The following is a 22,436-nucleotide window of genomic DNA, read 5'->3' as shown; positions in this document are numbered from 1 at the left end:
TCAGGTCCTACGGTGTTCACAGGAATCCTATAATTCCCAATCGGGCCAGTAAATTCTGTTGCTGGTCCCATCGGGAATTATGTGGCACTCGTGAGGTCTGAAAGGCAAGTAAAGTGAAACAAAGTTGCTGGCCGAGGATGGGATTGGCATGGTACAATAAGAAGCCATGGGCAAGAAACGCAGCTGTGAAGGTACAGGAGATATATCTATGGCAGTAGGGACATCAGGAACACTGGAATGACATAACGTTTTCAGATGTCTGTCTCTCGGTATGTATGTCCTCTCTTAGCAGTACTCTGTCTTTCTGCGTGGTTGTCCCTTGTCCTTGTGATTGCTTTTGCGCTTTTCTCTTCTCCCTATACATTTGACCTTCCTCTTTACACTCTTTAATTCTACTACATCTGCTCTTTCTGTATCTGTTTCTCCTCACTTTCTCCATCTCAGTATCTTCTCATTGCTCCTCATATGACTGCATTTTGCTTATATATAGTTTGCGTTTCTGAATCAAACTCCAGGATTATTCACACCTAGATTTGAGGTTGTAGCTGAAATTCAACCACAAGTCAGCTCACCATGCAGAGTAAACTGTTAGCAAGCTAAAAAAGCAAAAATTCAAGTGGTCCCTATATGCAACTTGTATCACGCCCACAAAATAGTAGTTTGATATTCAGCGAGGAAAAGAATGCAAGGATAGAATCAGACCAAAAATACAAAACTCACTAGTTAGATAGCTTTCAAGTTTTTTTAACACAATAGTACAAATCAGAATGAGGCCCATTTGAGAACTAAAAAAACTAGTTGTTTTTGCACAAATTAAATTTAAAATGTGCACCAACTACTCATATTTGATTGTCAAGGTGAAAATACTCTTGAACTATAAAACGTGTGTTCGTGCACACACACATCATCATATAATTTAGATTCAGAAATAAATTAATCTCCCAGTGAATTGTCATTTATTTCTGACATTTTGAATGATGAAAATTGCATACTTCATTGGTGTGCATGGTGTATGTTATGCACAACCTGCAGCTTGCGTCAACTGTTTTAAAAAAATATATATTAGATTCCTGATTTTTCTGAGCTATATTCCTACTTTCTAGCTTTACCTCACCTGAACCTCACCTCAGCCTTCTGTATTGATTCTCAGTCTGTCCTAAACTTGTGCCTTGACATCCAAATGTGAATTTTTGTCAGCTACTATTACAGTATTCTACCACAAATACCTACAAATGCTAATGAATAATTCTTATTGTTTCATGCAGGTGAGAAAAGTATGTCAAAAGAACTAGAGAAGGTGTATGGACATATTGATGCAATGGAATTTTATCCAGCGTTGTTGGTAGAAAAACCTAATGAAAATGCCATTTTTGGAGAGAGTATAATAGAAATGGGAGCCCCATTTTCTCTCAAAGGACTCATGGGAAACCCTATCTGCTCCCCAGAATACTGGAAGCCCAGCACCTTTGGGGGGAAAACTGGTTTTGACATAGTGAACACTGCTTCCTTAGAAAGACTTGTGTGCCTGAATGTGAAAAACTGCCCTCCCAACGTTGCTTTTCATACACCAGACTGTGAAGATGAAGAAGATGATTCTACGGGGGCAAAGCACTCCACAGAGCTCTAGTACATGTCTACAAATATATAATAAAGTTTTACACCTCGAACACCTTGTGTTCTTGGGGTTTGTCCTTTTGAATGTGGTGAATATGAGTATGTACCTCTACTTGTTGAATGTACACCTTGTTCCATCAATGTCTGACAGATGCTGTTAAAAAATACAACCTCTATACATGCCCTGCTTTATGGCAGTGCAGCGGCTGCCACCGCACTGTGCGCCAAGCTCCTGGGGGTGGCGAAGGCACACACCTTTTGAGCTATGTTCCCAGCAAGGTGTGTTCCTACTTGCACACCGGGCTCTTCCTTGCACCCAGAGGCTATGTGGGAGAGCTGACACAGCTGCACACATCAGGAGAAAGATGATGACAGCAACGTATAATTAAAAAAGGCGAGCCGCTTCATTCTTGCCTTCCTTATGGTAAGTAGCAGGGCAAGCAAATTCAGTTTGGAAGAGGACCAGAGATGTTATAGGCCTGTGATAAGAGGAGGAAGACCTTGTAAAAGGTAGTCTGTGCTACTCACAGTGCCTCTCAGTAGGTCATATAGGTGTACAGACTACACTCTCTTCTAATCATTAGCCTCTCTACTGGTTAATATTCAATTTTGTGATGATAGTAATGGCTACTTTATAAGAAAGTGGTTAGTTTTAAATTCACAAAAATGCATCTTTAAAAGAAGCATTTACTTTTAAAATTCTGATTATGCTTTGTGTGAGGAAGAGCCCTGCTAGAGGTCAACACTGACAGTAATTACAGCCTGACATTGAAACGTGATCCAATGGTATTTTATATTAAAGTCCTTAACTGTAAAAACGAAAAACGTTGATCTGTTTTTCCACAATGAGTGCAAGAACCCTTAATATATTTCAAGGTTCATGTTGCATAGCATTTTTCCTCCGCCTGTAAAAATAATTTCGAGGCATGTGTGGCTGGAGATACAAATGCTGTGCACTCTTGTCATCTAGTGTTGGGTCTGGATGTGTGCAATTTGTTTTTCTTTTAAGAATTCTTCTCTAGTCACAAGGTAGTGCTATTCCAACTCTTCCTTATAATGTGTATGCTGCATTGTTGGATTGTTTTCTTTCCGTTGCCGGGTTTGGACTTGTGTTACCGAGCTCTGGATAAACACAGTTGCAGTGTTCTCTTCTGTCCTCTTCAGTTCTCCCTTCCGTCGTATAATTTTGCTAGTCTGTCTTTCCTTTCTCAGATCATCTCACCGCACACAGCTTTGATCGAACAGACATCAAGTGGCTTTGACCCCCGGAGCGTTCTCCCACTTTGGGTTCTCCCTCATCTGTTTCGCTCCATCATCGCCTTTGATTGAACGGATGCCTTTCCAATACTGCCCTCCATGTCGCTCGAAATACCTCCTAGGCCGATCCACATCAGGTCCGCAAACTCTGTCTTTTGCCCGAACTTGGTGAGTCCTCCTGCAATGCCTGCCAGTCCTTCTGGTTGAAAAAGACTCTTTCAGACTGTCAGACTCATCACTTGGAAATGTTACCGAGGTGGAGATGACACCACTGACTACTTTGGCACTAAGGACACAGAGAGGGAACATCAGCTAGAGCCATTGGAAGCAAGGAGAGGCCTTTCTTGCCTGAAGTAAGTTCTGGTGCTGTCTTGAAGAGCGAAGACCTCCCGACAGCTTAACTGATCATGATTATGGTCCCTTCTCCGCTGCCTCTTAACACCGCTACTCTGAGCAAGCCCCACCCCAAGGGCCAATTAGTCACATTGGAGGCTCAGAGACAGGCTTCCGGGCTGCCACTGTCTTTGGGCTGTGATTGGCACCAAGCTTCCACTTTGGACCCCTTGCCCAGCCATGGCTTCGCACCGAAGAAACTCCTGTAACCGACACACTTGGTGCCTACTGCTTCCACCTCGACACTGAAAAGCCCTTCTGAACCAAAACCTTCAGCATCAAAATCCCACTTGGTGCTGATAATCCATAAGCTGACACCAAAGCCTTTTGTGCCAAAACTAATATCTTCTGTCTGCTCGTGGAACCTGTCCTTCAGAAGCTGCAGGATGAACTCTATGCTTGCCAGTAGCACCTAATGATGCACCTCCTTCATGGGAAGGAACATTGCCCAGCCACTGGTGCCCTCTATTCAGACATCCAAGAGACAGCTCAGCTTCGAGGAGTGTCTAGAACCTCCACCAACACCCAGGCAGAGGAAGTGGCACAACAAGACTACCAGCCCTCTTCCACAACTTTAGCCACTTGTCCCCGCCCTACTGTCTCCCCGGCCTCAAACCCCACCATCCTACCTTCTCTACCTATTGACCTCCTTCAAAGTATTTCTTGTTCCCTGATGTATTTTTGTAGTTTTGCTTTTCGTGCACCATGAGCCTTGTTCAGTGCCTACTGTCTCAAGGTGTCTGGATGAGTTCAGAGTGTGAATAGGTGTTGATGATAGGGCATGGTTGGTTGGGAGCTCTAGAGTTGAGACTTAAACCAGTGTGTCATTCACTGTGCCTGTCACTGAATCAGAAATTATCCAAATACATGTTAATCTATTCCTTGGCTTCTCTGCAGAGTAGAGACGAGATGGAATTGGTTACAACTGCTCTGCCCCTTCCCTCAATGTACCCTTCTCATCCCACACTTCGTCATTCATCCCATCTCAACATCCCTTCTTGTGAGGGAGGTCAGATGGAGCATGTGCTGACTGCACGATTGAGAGCTCTGGAGACAGAATGAGGGTCACAAATGGGCCAATTGAAGTTATAATTCTATGGAAAGTAAACCAGGAACATAGCTGTGAAAGTACAAACAGCACCAAAGGGAAACAATGCTAAGTTTGATGTGTGGGGAGGTGGAGCACCGATTGAGATTGTCCCACAGGGCGCCACCAATGCTAAAGCTGGCTCTGCCTGTATCTGGAAAGTTATTTGTTTGAAAGAGAAATATAGACCTGTAAATTTAGAGGGTAATCTGTAGTCTGTTATTGTATTTATACCATACTTTAAAGCATCCTCCTACTACCCAGCCTAGAGCCACTTCAGTATGTGTAGCATAATTACAAGCAACTTGTTGATACGCTTACGATATGCCCCCAGGTGCCAATTACCAAAGGTGGTCACTATGGATCTCATCATGATTAGCCGGCTTTCCGAAACGATTCATGGGATGAAGATGGCATAAGAATGTAATCCTGTTTATTAACAGAAAAGCAAGAGCTCCTGCTGAATGACACAACACCAGCTGTTATGGTCTCTGGCAACTAATTGCATTATGATGAAACACTGAGACCATCACAGCTGATAGCAACTTCAGAGGTAAAGACTCCAGCTGCTTTCACCAGTAAATTTGACTACCACAATTTTTACAATGTAACATTTCTTTTCCCTCAAGCAATGTAGGTAAATGCGACTGTCAGCAACAGTAATTTTTATAAAAACATTCAAGAAAACAACACAGAAAATAATTACAAGCCAAAACTGAAGTGGTGTGACCATGGGCTAAATATAGCAATCAATAATATAAAAAATCCTTGTATCGAACTGGGGATATCTTGGTTCTGTAGATTCTTTCCATTGATTATCAGCTTGCATTTGGTTTGTATCAGTATCAGCAACAGCAGGAAAATTATGTAGCGAGGCCTTCTTGGACCCACAGTGGTTCTCCATTTTAGCTTTATCGCTTTTCAATCAATCAATCATATTTATACAACGTGCTACTCACCCGTGAGGGTCTCAAGGCGCTGGGGCGGGGGGTCACTGCTGCTCGAAGAGCCAGGTCTTGAGCTGCCTCCGGAAGGCGAGGTGGTCCTGGGTGGTCCTGAGGTGGGCGTGGAGGGAATTCCACGTCTTGACTGCCAGGTAGGAGAAGAATTTCCCACCTGCAGTGGTTCGGCGGATGCAAGGGACGGTGGCGAGGCTGGTGGATCGAAGTTGACGGGTGGGTGTGTAGAAGGTGTGGCGACGGTTGAGGTATTCGGGGCCCTTGCTGTGGAGGGCTTTGTGTGTGTTGGTGAGGAGCCTGAAGGTGATCCTTTTGTTGACGGGTAGCCAGTGTAGGTGTCTCAGGTGGGCGGAGATGTGGCTGTGGCGGGGTACGTCGAGTATGAGGGGTGCAGAGGCATTTTGTATTCGCTGAAGACGTTTCTGAAGTTTTGCAGTGATTCCTGCGTATAGGGTGTTTCCGTAGTCCAGGCGGCTTGTGACGAGGGCGTGGGTCACAGTTTTTCTGGTGTTGTCGGGGATCCAGCGGAAGATCTTTCGGAGCATGCGGAGTGTGAGGAAGCAAGAGGACAAGACGGCGTTGACTTGCTTGGTCATGGTGAGAAGGAGGTCCAGGATGAATCCGAGGTTGCATGCGTGGTCTGAGGGGGTCGGTGCGGTGCCCAGGGCCGTGGGCCACCAGGAATCGTCCCAGGCGGACGGGGAGTTTCCGAGGATGAGGACTTCCGTCTTGTCTGAGTTCAGCTTCAGGTGGCTGAGTTTCATCCATTCTGCGACGTCTTTCATTCCCTCCTGCAGGTTGGTTTTGGCAGTGGCTGGGTCTTTGGTGAGGGAGAGTATCAGCTGGGTGTCGTCGGCGTAGGAGATGATGTTGATGTTGTGTTTGCGTGCGATGTCGGCGAGTGGGCTCATGTAGACATTGAAGAGAGTAGGGCTGAGCGAGGAGCCCTGTGGGACTCCGCAGATGATCTCGGTGGGATCCGAGCAGAAAGGCGGGAGGTAGACTCTTTGGGAGCGGTCAGAGAGAAAAGAGGCGATCCAGTCCAGGGCCTCTCCTTGGATACCGGTGGAGCGGAGGCGGGCTATTAGGGTGCGGTGGCAGACGGTGTCGAAGGCAGCCGAGAGGTCGAGGAGGATGAGGGCGGCTGTTTCTCCGTTGTCCAGCAGGGTTCGGATGTCGTCGGTGACTGCGATGAGGGCGGTTTCCGTGCTGTGGTTGGCCCAAAATCCGGATTGGGAGGGGTCGAGCAGGTTGTTGTCTTCGAGGAAGTTTGTCAGTTGTTTGTTGACCGCCTTCTCAATGACTTTGGCCGGGAAAGGGAGGAGCGAGATGGGGCAGAAGTTCTTCATGTCGCTGGGGTCCGCCGTGGGTTTCTTCAGGAGAGCGTTGACTTCTGCGTGTTTCCAGCTCTCGGGGAAGGTGGCAGATGCAAACGAGCTGTTGATGATGGTCTGGAGATAGGGGGCGATGCTGGCGTCGGCTTTGTTGAAGATGTAATGTGGGCAAGGGTCCGGGAGGGCACCAGAGTGGATGGTGTTCATGGTAGTTTTGGTCTCTTCGGCGATGATGGGTGTCCAGGCGTTGAGGGTGACGGCTGGGGCTGTGGGTTCTGTGGTGGTCGGTGGGATCTGTGGACCGAAGCTGTCATGTAAGTCGGTGATTTTTCGATGGAAGAAGGTAGCGAGGGAGTTGCAGAGTTCTTGTGAGGGCGTGATGGAGTTGGAGCTGGCGTTGGGATTGGAGAGCTCTTTGACGATGTTGAAGAGTTCTTTGCCTTTGTGGGTGTTCTTGTCCAGTCTCTCTTTGAAGGATGCTCGTTTGGTGGCGCGGATCAGCTGGTGGTGTTCGCGGGTGCGACTTTGAGGGCTGACATGTTTTCTGCGGTGTGATCTTTGCACAAGGTTTTCTTGAGGGTACGGCAGGTTTTCTTGGATTCTTTGAGGGCGTCTGTGAACCATTGAGGTTTCCTGGTGTTGGTCTGTCTTGGGAGGTGCCTGAGGGGGGCGAGGTTGTCAGTGCAGTTGGTGATCCACTGTGTGAGGCTGAGGGCTGCGTTGTTGGCGTCGGAGGTGATGGTAGGTTGGTTGTGGTTGAGCGTGGAGAGTAGCTGTTCTGTGGAGATTTTGTTCCAAGGTCTGCGTGAGATAGGTTGTGTGCGAAGGTGGAGAGTCTTGCATCTGAAGGTGAAGTGGACACATCTGTGGTCGGTCCAGTGTATATCGGAGGAGTGGCTGAAGGATACGTGGTTGCTGGCGGAGAAGATGGGGTCGAGCGTGTGTCCAGCAATGTGGGTGGGGGTGTTCACCAGTTGCTTGAGGCTGAGGTTGGCGAGGTTGGCGAGCAGGGTGGTGGTGTTGGTGTCGTTGTTCTGCTCCAGGTGGAAGTTCAGGTCTCCGAGGAGGATGTAGTCTGGCGAGGCTAGGGCGTGCGGGGAGATGAAGTCTGTGATGGATTCGCTGAAATGGGCGCGTGGTCCAGGGGGCCTGTAGACGAGAGTTCCTCTGAGGGTGGTCCTGGGGTCGGTGTGGATCTGGAAGTGCATGTGTCGGCAGCGAGGGGGGTGTCTTCGGTGGAGGTAGTGACGTTGATGGAGCTCTTGTATATGATGGCGATTCCTCCGACGACTTGGTTGGTGCGGTCTTTCCTGGCGATCTTGTAGCCGTCGGGGATGGCTATGGCGATGTCGGGGGCCGATGAGGCGTTCATCCAGGTCTCAGTGATGAAGGCGATGTCCGGTGCGGTAGAGTCCAGGAGGTCCCATAGTTCAATGGCGTGCTTGTGGACGGAGCGTGCGTTGATGAGGATGCACTTGAGGTGGTTGTTGGCGCGTGGGCTGGTGGACGGGGTGCAGTCGCAGTGGAAGGTATGCTTGCAGGTTTGACATGCGAAGGGTCCATGAGTGCGTTTCGGGCTGGCTTGGTAGCAGGTTGTGGTACGTCCCGGGTTGAGTGCATGGAGGGAGGCGGCGTCGTAGCAGTGCTGCGGGTTTTGGGAGCGCTGGGGGCCAGGGGTTCTGGCACTGGGCGCGGACGGGCGCAGACGGGCTTGCGCCTGGGAGCAGGGGGGGTGGGGCCGCACGGGTGGCAGCGGCGGGAAAGCAGAGGGCGGGGGCGGGAGGCCGAAGAAGAAGAGTAGTTGGGAAAAAAAGGGGAAATTCACAGAGGATAGAAGAAAAACGAGCAGCTAGGACACAGAGAGAGAGCAGAAGAAAAACAAGCAGCAAGGACAAAGAGAGAGAGCAGAAGAAAAACGAGGAGTTTGGACAGAGAGAGAGAGCAGAAGAAAAACGATGAGTTTGGACACAGAGATAGAGCAGAAGAAAAACGAGGAGCTTGGACAGAGAGAGAGAGCAGAAGAAAAACGAGGAGTTTGGACAGAGAGAGAGAGCACAGAAGACAGAAGAAAAACGAGGGGTTGGACAGGGGGGAGCGCAAAGGAGCACTTACGGTCTGCTGGAGGTGGCAGGGGCCTGGGCAGGTTGAGCTGCAGCGGCGGGGGGAGCAACCTACCCTAGGGTCAAGGGTCGCTGTCTCTGCCGCGCAGCGACTGCCATAAGAGGGAGGTGGGGGGGAGGAGGGTTCAGCTGGGGGCAGGAGGTGGGAGGGAGGGCGACGAATGGAAGCGGGGGGCGGGGCCGCACGGGTGGCAGCGGCGGGAAAGCAGAGGGCGGGGGCGGGAGGCCGAAAAAGAAGAGTAATTGGAAAAAAAAGGGGAAATTCACAGAGGATAGAAGAAAAACGAGCAGCTAGGACACAGAGAGAGAGCAGAAGAAAAACGAGCAGCTAGGACAAAGAGAGAGAGCAGGAGTTTGGACACAGAGAGAGAGCACAGAAGATAAAAGAAAAACGAGGGGCTGGACAGGGGGGAGCGCAAAGGAGCACTTGCGGTCTGCTGGAGGTGGCAGGGGCGTGGGCAGGTGGAGCTGCAGCGGCGGGGGAGCGACCTACCCTAGGGTCAAGGGTCGCTGTCCCTGCCGCGTAGCGGCCGCCATAAGAGGAAGGTGGGGGGAGGAGGGGTCAGCTGGGGGCGGGAGGGAGGGCGACGAATGGGAGCGGGGGGGCCGCATGGGTGGCAGTGGCGGGAAAGCAGAGGGCGGGAGGCCGAAAAAGAAGAGTAGTTGGAAAAAAAAGGGGAAATTCACAAAGGATAGAAGAAAAACGAGCAGATAGGACAGAGAGAGAGAGCAGAAGAAAAACGAACAGCTAGGACAAAGAGAGAGAGCAGAAGAAAAACAATGAGTTTGGACACAGAGAGAGAGCAGAAGAAAAACGAGGAGTTTGGACAAAGAGAGAGAGCAGAAGACAGAAGAAAAACGAGGGGCTGGACAAGGGGTAGCGCAAAGGAGCACTTACGGTCTGCTGGAGGTGTCAGGGGCCTGGGCAGGTGGAGCTGCAGCAGCGGGGGGAGCGACCTACCCTAGGGTCAAGGGTCGCTACACTGCTTTTAGCAGTGACATTTTATACTGTTTACTTGCATGATATTATTCTAGGAAAATATGGTATGAGTTACTTGTTTTAGTTGGCCTTTTCTTAACATATAATCAGTACATTCTCTTCAATACTAGGAACATAGTAAACAATATCCTAGTGCTTGCATTGCCCATTCTTAGACAGCTTCTAACATCTAGACATAGCATTGCATCAGAGATGTGCCTTTAGCACAGTGTGGCTTTTATTATATAAATGATGCACTGACCCAGACGGAGCAGAGAGGCACTCCAGCCACGTCAGTCCTGGGACGAATGCTGAATTCAATATGCAGCTCTGCTGGCACTGATCTCCCAGTTTCCAGAATGATTGCCATCTATATTACAGGTCAATTCCTGATTCAGTTCTTCAGGTGTGGGGTCTAAAGCTATCCTCTTACATTGGGCGAACACAGAAGGTACACACTATGCTCTCAGTCTAGGCTTAGTGTTGGGTAGAAATCAGTTACACATGGTTGGATTATTCATTCTCTTTACCATGTTCATAATGCTCTTCCTAAGTATCACAGCTCATTCTCTCTATGCAAGATTACGATTGATTCAATAAATGTATTGGAAATATATCTTGTATCTCTCTTGTGTATTTGACTGGACATGCAAGAGCAATACAACCAAAGGGTTAGATCTGTTTCCATAACTTCCTTGAGAGTCAGTGTCATGTTTAGATTGCCATAGGTTACCATAATCACATTCCCCCCTAGTAAGGTTAAGGGTTCTGGTGATGCGATGTGAGCTAGCCAGGAATTGGGCCAATAGCTTCTGATGGTGTGGACAGACTCAGTCCCCACATTCTAGAGTTCTGTTGTCCTTTTACACAGTTCTATTATCTTACTAGGGACTCTATAACATGGCACCACAAATCTTCAAAGGTCAGGTGCTTATTTAACGGGTCTCCTAAATCGTTCTCTTGTATGCCCAAGGTCCCCTATTCAATCTAAAACGGAGACGTCTGTGGTGTTAGGGATTGAATCCTCCTCAGCATTATAAGAAGTACCTATCTTTATCTGTAGCTCACGATGCTTATAAAATTGAAGTATTTTATTCATGTGGCACTTTTCCTGCAGTTGAGGTTAACACAAACACATTCCACACATATACTGAGGCCAACCCATCAGTCCAAAAAAGAGCTTATCAAGACTTAAAAATACCATCAATATTCTAGGAACATCAAAATTGGTTCCAAGACGCCCTACCACATGTTTTAATTTTTTTTAGATTGGGTCCCCTCAGTAATGGCGGGGCCACATGGCCAGTTCTAGCTGGTTTTACCCATATCCCAACATACACAACTAGCTGTGGGCAATTTGCACCCTTTATATAATTATTTAGTTAGACAATACAGACGTTTAGGGCAGCTGTTATGGTGAGTTAAACGTCTGTATTACAGGTTGTTCAAGCTGTTCAACCACAATGCGCTACACCTGGCATTAAGCCAGTAAATATTAATGCCATTATTGGTAAAAGACCCACCAGACCGGAGGAAATTCCATTTTTGGTAGCACAAAAAACATAAACCAGCTTGAAGCAGTTTTTCCCCATATAGGACCCCAAGATTATAGGACCCCAAGATAAGCATAGAATTCTGACTACATGCTTAGCACTTGGTATGGTACCCTCTATAGATGACTGTGCCGCATGGGATTCAGTCTTTGCTGCAATCTATAACATAACTCACGGTAAACCTTCACTTGCTGTTTTTCCAGATGTGCTAAAACAGATTAAAAACAAATACAGGGCTGCCCCTGCCATGGACTTGGGGATGAAATTAATTATCAACTTTGTTATAGTATACTCAATTATTTTAGGAAATATGAAAGGGGAAGCAGCAGCATTAGCAATATGCCAACACATCATGCTGGTTTCAGTAGCTGACCATGGCACCTCACTGCGTCACAGAACACATATGCACCATTTGGGCCTATAAAACAATCTTGTGTTACAGTCACAACATGCAATGCAGTGTAGTGTTTTGAAATATGGGATACTGACCGGCTATTCACCGTTTGCTCCCTAGATTGCAACCGCTGCGGATGAATCAAAGATGGAGAAATCCCCCCGTGTACAGGTCCCTGGTGGACTTGGCAACAATGGAGGACAGGCACATTATCCTCACCTATAGACTGGACAGGGCCTCAATCACAGAGCGTTGTGCCCAATTGGAAACTGACCTGATATCTGCTATCCATCAGCCCACCGGGATCACCCCTCTTGTGCAAGTCTCAGCCAATGTTCTCAATAGTGCTGACCAGAGTGTTGTCTGGCCTGATTAAATACATGCGCAGTTACATCGTTTTCCCCCAGGTGGAGGATTTGGCCACAGTGAAAGCTGATTTCTATGCAATGGGACATATCCCCAACATTATTGGGGCTATTGATGGTACACTTATTGCATTTGTACCCCCCGCAGAGAAATGTACAGGTGTTCAGAAATCAAAAGAGCTTTCACTCCATACATGTGCAGATAGTGTGCTGGGCGGACCAATACATCTCCCATGTCAATGCAAAGTATCCTGGGACTGTACATGATGCCTTTATCCTGAGGATTAGCAGCATCCCAGCTTTATCCCAGCATTAGCAGCACAGCGTGTGGCTAATAGGTGAGCCCTGGTTTCCACCCAGTGGATGTTGGTGTATGGTGTGGGCCCTAAGGGTTAGTGTGTGTCTAACAGTTGTTCCTCGATATTTTCAGGTGACTCTTGTCATGGCTACTGACCCTTTGAGGAATCCCAGGACAAGGGCAGAGGAACGTTACAATGAAGCACATGTAGCATGCATCTATGGATTGGAAAAAAGGGAGACTGAGTTGGCCCATCAAAAGGGGTTGCGAATGAGATGGGAATGAAGCAAAGATCATTTATTGCCATGCATTAGTAGTTCCAAATGTGGTTAAGGTTTAGGAAATTTAGAAAGGCCTTTGGTTTAGGAAATTAGAAATGGGTGCTCTCGATACCAGTACTATAGGCGATCTGATTTAGAAAAGTACAATGTTACTGCGTTTGCTGTCAAAATATTTTTGGGGAGACTGACAGTACCACTAATCTATTTTTCTATCTTCTTTTTCTTACGTCAGCATCTAGGGGCAATAAGAGGGATTTGTAGGCAGGTCAGGGAGCCAGGGGTGCCACCACCAGTGCTGCAGCGGGTGGAAGTTCTACCATCAGTGCTGTGGATGACAGAACTGCTGTCTTCAGTAAGTCCTCCTATTAATATTATTATTTACCTAACTTTTATCTCTCCCCATTGAGGGTAGTGTTTCCTTTTTTTTCTGTGCCTGTCTTCTTTTTTTTCAACTCCACTATCAGTGTTTGTAAAATTCTTTTTATCCCTGTGTTATCCGAGTTTTTTCTATGTTTCATGTTTCTGTAGCTGACGTCCTCTTGTCGGTACGAGTATGTAGCTTTGTTCAGGTTTGTTAGTAAGCTTTCATCTCCCCTTATAGATCTTGTGGACTAGTACTGTAAGACTAAGAACAGATTTTATGACTCTGCAGTGAAGATTGCATAACCAAGCAAGCTATTATTCTAGACATGTTTGTTGAGAAGGCTTTCTTTTTCTTGCTCATGCTCAAGCAGTAAAACGAGACAGTGACCATGGTCATGGTGGATCCCCCTATTTTGTATGTATTAATATTGATTTATACGGTAGTATAAGCAGTTTCAATGACAGTGCAGCTTGGCTGGAAAGTATTATGAGGACGTCCCATTGCATCTGCCAACCAAGACCATATCTCCTATTCCACCCCTTTGTTGAGCTTCAATGACTCAGAGTCATCATGTTTGTGCCCCTCTACTATGAAAAGTTTTTGTTGGCTTAACTTCCTGGCTTTCCTAACATTGTCCACCAACAAAATGTCCAAAGTGATATTTTTGATAGAAGATACTGCTGACAAAAGCTGAGCCAGAAGCAGCAGAGGAGGCGGTTGGATGAGGAGTGCCAGCAGTGGTAAGGACAGTTGGTAGCTCACATTGCTTGCTTATAATATTGACAGATAGAGTATACTCTGTATTTGTTAAGTGAGGCAGATATCCCGTCCATCATCATTCATCGTCACCTCCCAGCCCATGGCATTTCACCACTTGTGACCTAACTGCTGCATGCTCCAACTCGGCACTGCAGTGTTGGCTGTGCAATGTGATTCTGCTTCAGTTAATGCATCATTTACGGAGTATTCAATGCATTAATTTACATTTTTCAGTCACCTCTTAGTACTTCACTCCTTTATTCTCTTTCCTAATTTTTGTCCCAACCTACCCAAAAAACTGAAAAAACATTCTTGTGATGTGCCACATTATTCTGGCCCAGTGATTGTATATATATATTTTATGGCTTCCATGATGGATTGACACCTGTTTCCCTTTCGTCACTCATCAACTACAGTGCCTTACTAAGCCAAAACTTAGCATGATGATGATCAGTGACAACCGCCTATTCATTTGCAAAATATTTACCTACCCTGATCTCTTTAACTTACCCTGCAGTCGAGTAAGTTTCCTTACTGCTAATCAAAAATATCTATTGACTATAATTTGTGGTAGAGGGCAGGGCCAGGGAGTAAAGTGGAACTAAGGTGATCGTTTCGACGTTGGTGGTAAAAAACGCTTACTGCCACGCTGATGGCCGCCAACATACCGATGTGGTGGCGAATATCTGTTCGGCATATTATGACACACACACACCAAACCAACAGAATACAGCCATATACACAAATCCGCCAGCCCAAAGATCAGTAGTAAACTGTTGGTACCAACACCCATACCGTTACACCAATAGAACAATGCCCACCACATCATGACCCACGAATCACCACAGGGGACATTCAACGGTGGTAAACCATTGGCAGTACACACTGCCACGCTCAGAACTGACACCCAAACACTAAACTACACAACATTGGCCAATTAAAATACACACACCTGACACCCATACACACATCACACCCACCCACTTACACCACTATAAAACACACACCCACACTAACCCAACCCTTTACGAATACAAATCATTGCCACCAGACAGACATCAAGACCATTGCAACAACTACACACATACCCATGCATCCCTCACTCACTCCATTACGCACACCCAATCACACTTCCCAACACCCACACACTTACACACACCACACAACACCCATGGCCCCACAAAGGCACCCTGTTTCACAGATGAGGAGTTGCGAGAAATGGTGGGGGAAATAGTCAGAACAAGGGGCGACCTCAGGAAGAGGTGGAATGACCTATGGGGGAAGGTACGTTCAATGGCAGCAAGGCACCAGCTCGCCATACAGAGGACTGGCAGTGGACCCCCACCTACTCCCCCACAGCTGACAGCATGGGAGGAGCAAATCTTGCCATTACTGCATCCTGAGGGACTCACTGGAGTAGCCGGAGGACTGGACACTGGTAAGTCAACATTTACCACTTATCACCCCCCATACCAGCATGCCATCTCACACCCTCACTCCCATCATTCCACTCCATCCCACACACTGCACCTACTCCTATGACTAACCCCAATGCCAAGCCCTTCATGCCATACCAATGCATGGACAGCCCTCCCAGCCCTGCATGGACTCCCATCACCAAAGCATGCACAGCATGGAGAACTAACAAGCACACTATACACCACCATACACAAACAAAGATGGCAGGGCAACAGCAACAATAGAGGGGAAGATAGGGACATACAACATGTCACAGGCATGAAGCATAATATATCACTTTCGTTCCCACAGTTGCCCCAGCCAATCTCAGTGGAGAGGAGGTGCCATGACTATCCAGTCCCCTAACAGAAGATGCCCCCAGTGATGACAGTAACTCTGGACTTCAGAATCTGGATCAACAAACTGGCCCATCAGGGACCACTGGTCAGTCAGCCCACACACAGTGCACCACAGAGCCTCCCCCATTAGTTATCAACACCACAGCACCCACCCCTCTGTCCCCAGGCCAAGCCAATCAGCAGTGTGCCCACCTGTACAGGGACCCCAGTCCACACCTCATACCCAAGACAATCAGGGCCCTGGGGTCAGTGGCAGTGGACACACCGTTCAGAGGACAGGGGCAACAGGGACAATGGGAGGACCACCATGCACCAGGGGGAGGACAGGCCCAGGAAACTGACTCTTCAGAAGGCACCCAATAATGTCCTGGGTGCCTACCAACAATCCCAGGACACAATGGGCCAGATCCTGAACAACATGCAGGAGAACAAATGGCTGCAGGAGGAAGACCATCAGGAGATCAGGGGGGACTTTCAGGCCCTCAACACCACCAGAATCTCCATAGCAGGGATGCTGGCAGACATGGCCAACATCATGAGGGAATGGATTGCACAGCAGCAGGCCACTACCATTTGCCAGTCTATTGACTAGCCCACCACATCCGCTGCAGCTAGTGGACAGGAGGCCCCGCCACAGGACCCAGAGGACACCCCCTGCAGAAGGTGAACCACCCCGCAAACATTCCCTGCGAACCAGACAGAAGCCAGAGACGCTTGCCAAGACCAAGGCCACCACCAGGAAATGAGACTCTCCTGATTGTCTCCCTTGTGTCCCACCCTGTCACCTTGTCCACTTTGAACAGCCTTTGCTCCCCTTCCAAAGGCCCCTTGGACACCGGACCTGTGCTACAAACAGAATGGAACAATACCCTGGACTTTCTTCCACCATCACCCCATTCCATTGAACTTCACCCTCAATTGTACAGCACTATAATAAACAGCCTTGAACACAATTTGAGTAACACTGTGTTATGTTTTTTAAATGTGCTTTTGTGGGAACAGTCACATCGAGTGCAAATGATCTGAACATTGTGATAGCACTACAAATAATGACCTGTAACTGTCTATAGTGATCACATCAGGACATTGTTGTCATATCACCAACATCTGGAAAATGAGAAGCCATAGGTGACAGTAAGTTGAGATGCAAAGGAAGTGAATGCCATCATGCTACAGCCACACAGATAAATCAATAGTCAGAGTAATGGTCAGTTCCACTGTCTCATCTGTGTGTCATTGGAAGTACTGTCACCTGGAAAGAACCAGTTGCCAGGAAATGGAGCACTGATAGCACTTGCACAAGAGGGGGGATCCCAGTGGGATGATGGATAGCTGATATCAGGTCAGGCTCCAATTCAGCACACAGCTCTGTGATTGTGGCCCTGTACAGTCTATAAGTCAGTATAATGTGCCTGTCCTCCAGTGTAGCCAAGTCCACCAGGGGTCTGTACACAGGAGTTTGTCTTCTCCTCCCATTCATCCGCAGCAGTAGATATCTAAGGGACACAAGAGTGAGTAGGCTGTCACAATTTGAACAATGGAATCACAACCTCAGTGCATTTATGAGATGGGACAGTGGGAATGGCATGGTATGTGCAAATCTAGGCAGTGACGCAGTAAAGGTTAATCTGATTGTTGTCCATCACCATGACATGGCGACCGCCTGTCCTATATGTAGGGTCAGGTGGAAGTGAGGTGACTCCGCTGACGTTGGGTGTCGTGGCAGAAGGCAATTCCTAATTGGATAGTATGGGGCTCTATGGAGTGCAGTGTCCATAGGGGATCTGCGCCGGCGGTGACGGTATACACCACAGCGGACGTGACTGCCGTATTCTATCTGATTCCTCACTTGCTTCCTGACCTTCAACAGGAGAACACCTACACTTTGTGTGCTGCTGTGACCTGTGTCTGGAACCTACCATGGCCTGTGTGACCAGGGAAAGGTCCCCTGCTTTCACTTCGGTGGAGTTGGAGCGATTGGTGGATGGGGTCCTACCCCAGTATGGTCTGCTGTATGGGCCTCAGACCAACAGGTAAGAACACCTTGGGCATGTGGGAAGGATGGAAGGAGATGTGTGTGCAAGCATCTTGTCATCGGGGATGTCATGTGATAGTGTACATGGTGTGTGCCAGGCGATGTGTGTGCCAATGGTGAGGGAAACAGGATTGGTGGGCCATATGTGTGACAGGCTGGATTGTATGTGTAATGGTGTCCTCCCGTCTGGATCACCTCTGCAGGTCAGCGCCCATCAAAAAAAGGGATTATGGCGTGCCATCAACAAGGACATGCAGACCCTGGGGGTCTATGGAAGGCAGAGCACCCACTGTCAGAAACGCTGGGAGGACCTGAGATGCTGGGCATGGAAGACCGTGGAGGCCCAGCCAGAGATGGCCTCCCAACAAGGAAGGGGTACCCATCGGAACCTGACCCCCCTGATGGCCTACATACTGGCAGTGGCCTACCCAGAGCTGGATGGGCACGTGAGGGCATCTTAGCAGCCACAAGGGGGCGAGTACAGTGGCCGTTACTATAATAATTTGTAGGTGGCATGGGATCCGTGTGGTGGGTATCAGTTAGTGGGTGCCCCTTAATGCCAGGTCAGATATTGCAGAGCTCCAGGGTAATGGTTGAAAGGGAAAACAAGGTAACCTAGCTAGGTTGCATATCATGTTAGTGGATCCCATGCAGTTGGCAGTGGTTGGCCCTCATCTTGCTGTGGCATATAGCCAAATGTTTGGCAGTGCAATGCATAGTGCTAAATCCTGATCCCTGTGTGTGACTATACTGCGTATGCCTTCTGTGGTGTTTATGCACTAATTGAGCTAGTGCTCCCTTCCTCTCTCTCCCTTTTTTCTTCTGTCATCCTGTCCATGTGTGCATTAGCATCATCTGGCGGAAGAGCAGGGGCACCGGCGACAGAGGGAGTTGCATCCCACAGGACCCAGAAGGTAGAATCCACTGATGCAGAGCGAACCAGTGGGATGGAGGGCGAGGGGACCACCATGGCGGAGACAGGAAGTGACTAGACTGACTCAGATACCTCCTCCGATGGAAGCTCCCTGATGTTGGCGGCACCTCTGCGACTACCCCAGTTGCAGGTACAGCCACCATCCCATACCAGCACTACCCTCACAGTAGCCCCTCAGCGAGTTGCCCGTGCCAGCTCACCCAGGAGGGTGGGCATATCCTTCACCCCAGGCACCTCAGACCCTTCCCCAGTGAGCCCTGCTGCCCTGAGTGAGGAGCGAATTGACCTCCTGAGGTCCATCTCTGTAGGGCAGTCAACCATTGTGAATGCCATCCAGGGGCTGGCATCCCACATGCAGCAATGCAATGCATTCCTGGAGGGTATCCACTGTGGATTGGCAGCCCAACAGAGATCGATTCAGGCTCTGGCCTCCTCTCTGATGGCAGCCATTGTCCCTGTTCCTACAGTCCTCCCTCCAACTACCACTTCCCAGTCTCCTCAACCCCAACCCATCCCATGCACACATACAGACGAGCATGCACAAAAGACATCACACAAGAGTGGCACAGTCAAACACAGGCACCACACTTCAGTCCTCAAGCACTCACACAAACAACAGACAGTTGCACACACATCCACGTCCACTGCCTCCACTGTCTTCCCTCCTCCTCCTCCTCCACCTCCCTCACAGTCACGTCCACACTCACACCTGCATGCACTGCTTCAACAGCCACCACCAGCATCACCACACCAAGCAGCACACGCACCTCACTAGCAGACACCTCACCAACATCCATCCACGCGTCCCCTGTGACCTCTCCCACCCTGTCGGTCCCCCCTCCTAAAGGACACAAAGGTAGGCACTCAGACACTCAACAGCCATCCACCTCACATCAGCACACTGCCCATGCACCCAAGTACAGCAGACTTACTCCTCCAACAACCACTCCTCAACCTCCACTCCAATCTCTCCTACCTCATCCCGCCCCACAGTCCCTAAGAAGCTTTTCCTTGCCCAATTTGACCTCTTCCCTGCCCTCCCCCTAACCTGCCTGTAAGAGCAGGGTCCCAACGACCAAGCCCAGCAACTCAGCCAAACAGTCGACAGGGACAGTGGAGGCACCTCCTAGTCGTGGAGACAAGACAGTGAAGGATCTCACTCCACCAGCCAGGAAAGGGAAGAATCCCACTCCACCAGCCAGGAAAGGGAAAGATCCCACTCCACCAGCCAGAAAAGGGAAGGATCTAACTCCACCAGCCAAGAAAGGGAAGGATCCCACTCCACCAACCAGGAAAGGGAGGCATCCCATTCCACCAGCCAGGAAATGGAAGAAGCCCTCACCTCCAGCTGAGACACAGCAGCCCTCACCTCCTGCAGAGGCTGGCAGGGTACCAACACCACCACCACCAGTGGACACGGGCTCCTCAGCCCCTACTGAGACACAGCAGCCCTCACCTCCTGCAGAGACTGGCAAGGTATGAACACTGCCACCACCAATGGGCACGGGCCCTCATCCCCTGATGAGACACAGCAGCCTTCGCCTCCAGAAGAGGCTGCCCAGAAGGCACCTTCCCCAGCTGAGACAACTAGTCCTCACCTCCTGCAGAGGCTGGTAGGGTACCAACACCACCACCACCAGTGGGCACGGGCCCTAATTCCCTGCTGAGACACAGCAGCCCTCATCTCCAGCAGAGGTCATGTAGGCCACCCTCCCGGGACTGATGTACAAGGAGCCCGCTCCAGAACCAGTGGGCAAGTTCCCCACCTCAGAGACTGTGACCTTGCACTCCCCAGCAAAGGATAATGGGCATGGAGCCCCTCCAGAACCAGTGGGCAAGTTCCCCACCTCAGAGACTGTGACCTTGCACTCCCCAGCAATTTGAAATGGGCATGGAGCCCCCTCCAGAACCAGTGGGCAAGTTCCAGACTTCAGCTGAGGTGCCTCTCACCCTCTTTCCCCCTGAGGTGCCTGTCCACTTCCGAGATGTTGCCCCTGCACAGTTTTGTGCGGAGTTAGTCAGGATCAAGTTGGGGCCTGGACTGTGCCCCTGGCCATGTGGGCCTTTTGTACTTTGGACTGGGCATTGGCCCTTTCTGGACAATTGTTCATTTATCTTTGTTCTCTAATTGGTTCATATGGTGGCTGTTGCCATGCAATTACAATCTCAGTACTGCCTACCTGTAGTCCTTGTATAATTATGCTGTGTCTCCTGTGCCATTGGTTTACGTCTGCAGCTGGTTGTGTGCATGGTGTGTGTGTGAATGGTGTGTGTGGTGCGTGTGTGTGTCACTCTCCTTTTCCTCCCTCCCTCCCTTGTGTGCTAGGTGGATGTACTCATTATTGTCGCCTTCATCGGCGTTGGTGTTCCAGGTGGAGCATGGCATAGATGAGCATCGGGAGGACTTGAAGTTCCAGTTCCATGGCAGCATTGTTGTTCTCTGTCTCTCTGTTGGTGAGTCTTTGGTCTTCTGTGTTTTGTTTCCGCCATGCTTTTGATGGTGTTGGTACTGCCCTGGAAATCGTGGTAGTTTGCTGTGTCATGACATGGTGGGCGGTGCCTTGTCTTCCGCTTGGCTGTTGATGGCTACCGCTGTGGTGCGTGTTGTTAATGCCCTGGCAGTTGGTGTGGTACATTGGCTGTCTATGGGAGTTATCACCGCCATGGTCTTAATTTGGTGGTAATTACCTTCTGCCTGTTGGCGGTATTACCGCCACTTTGACCGCCAATGTCATAATAACCACCTTAGTCATCAAAGGAGGGATTGTTAACGCTGAAACGTATTAATGAATATTCATGTATTCTGAGGGTTGCATTTGCATAGAAGATAAATTAACGTAGAGAAAATAAAGCACGCATTTGAAGGTGCGACTACCGGAGTGGCCGCCAATGTTCACGATGTGTACTTATTGGCTTATTAATATGAAATGTTGAATTTTTGTTTGATTAATGTAGTAATATGTCATATTAATGGTTATGCATTATGTATTAGCTTTATTAATTGTAGGCCTTAACTTAGCAAGGCTTTGGGCCTAGTTGCACGGCCTCATGTCAGGCTGCATTTCTTAGGCGACTCATGAAATGGATGCTTAGAGATTTAATTTGTGATTTTCCACTGTGCTGACCAAGTGCTCATAGCTTATAATCGTTCTCATGAGAAACCACTTGCTAGAAAATGATGTACTTGCTAGTGAAACAAAGTATATTGTAGTATGTGTAAGACTGATCTTCCCAGGAGAAGACAATGGATGCACTGACAGAAGTATAAGCTGCAACAATATTGATACCTGACGAGCAGAATGACGAAAGCAGAAGAGGAGCCAAGCATCGACTTGTGAACCATGTAGTAGTAAAACTTTAGATTAAGGGTTTTAGTTTCATTTGACTAAGTGTAAACATGCGATTCCTTGACCAATGAGGATGTGAGTAGTAGTTTTAGGAAATCTAACTTAGCCAAACTGCACCGAGAGACCGCCATTATTTTCTTGACCGTCCTGAGAGGAGACGTGATTAACTTTATTGCTTAAAGGGACTTTGCTTTTCCTGAACTTTAATGCTGAATCCTGATGCGTTGCTGACCGAATTGATGTTCTATTGACAAAGATTGTCACAGCTTGCTGAAACATATTGAGGACAGGTATATGACAATATCAGTGATGGTTATGTCTATCTACTTTTGTTTCCAGGTACCAACCGCTAAGTTTGATAGAGCTATAGTTAGATGTTTTTCCAAATTTGTGTGACTAAATTGTTTTGCATGAAGCCCAAACATGCTATTCTAATCTGATGTTAGTTAGGGTTCTCACTGATTATGCTTGCTACATGTAATAACAGTTGAGGCTTTTCTTTGCTGAATTCTAAATGTATGTTATTTCGTTTGAAGTTATTCTTGC

The 22,436-nt window shown here is 48.5% G+C and overlaps 1 protein-coding gene across 1 annotated transcript in view; it reads left to right on the top strand.

Annotated features, from left to right (window-relative positions):
* LOC138301130 (prostaglandin G/H synthase 1-like) overlaps positions 1-1,667 on the top strand; it is a 341,889-nt gene extending 340,222 nt beyond the window's left edge. The window contains exon 12 of the mRNA XM_069241267.1: positions 1,266-1,667. Coding sequence (XP_069097368.1) covers positions 1,266-1,627 — 362 coding nt within the window. The 3' untranslated portion in view covers positions 1,628-1,667. The remainder of the gene's footprint in view (positions 1-1,265) is intronic.
* The last annotated feature ends 20,769 nt before the right edge of the window (positions 1,668-22,436 follow it).

The sequence above is a fragment of the Pleurodeles waltl genome, chromosome 6 (genome assembly GCF_031143425.1).
Source record: "Pleurodeles waltl isolate 20211129_DDA chromosome 6, aPleWal1.hap1.20221129, whole genome shotgun sequence".
Lineage (NCBI taxonomy): Eukaryota > Metazoa > Chordata > Amphibia > Caudata > Salamandridae > Pleurodeles > Pleurodeles waltl.
This window is presented reverse-complemented; position numbering and strand designations above follow the sequence as displayed.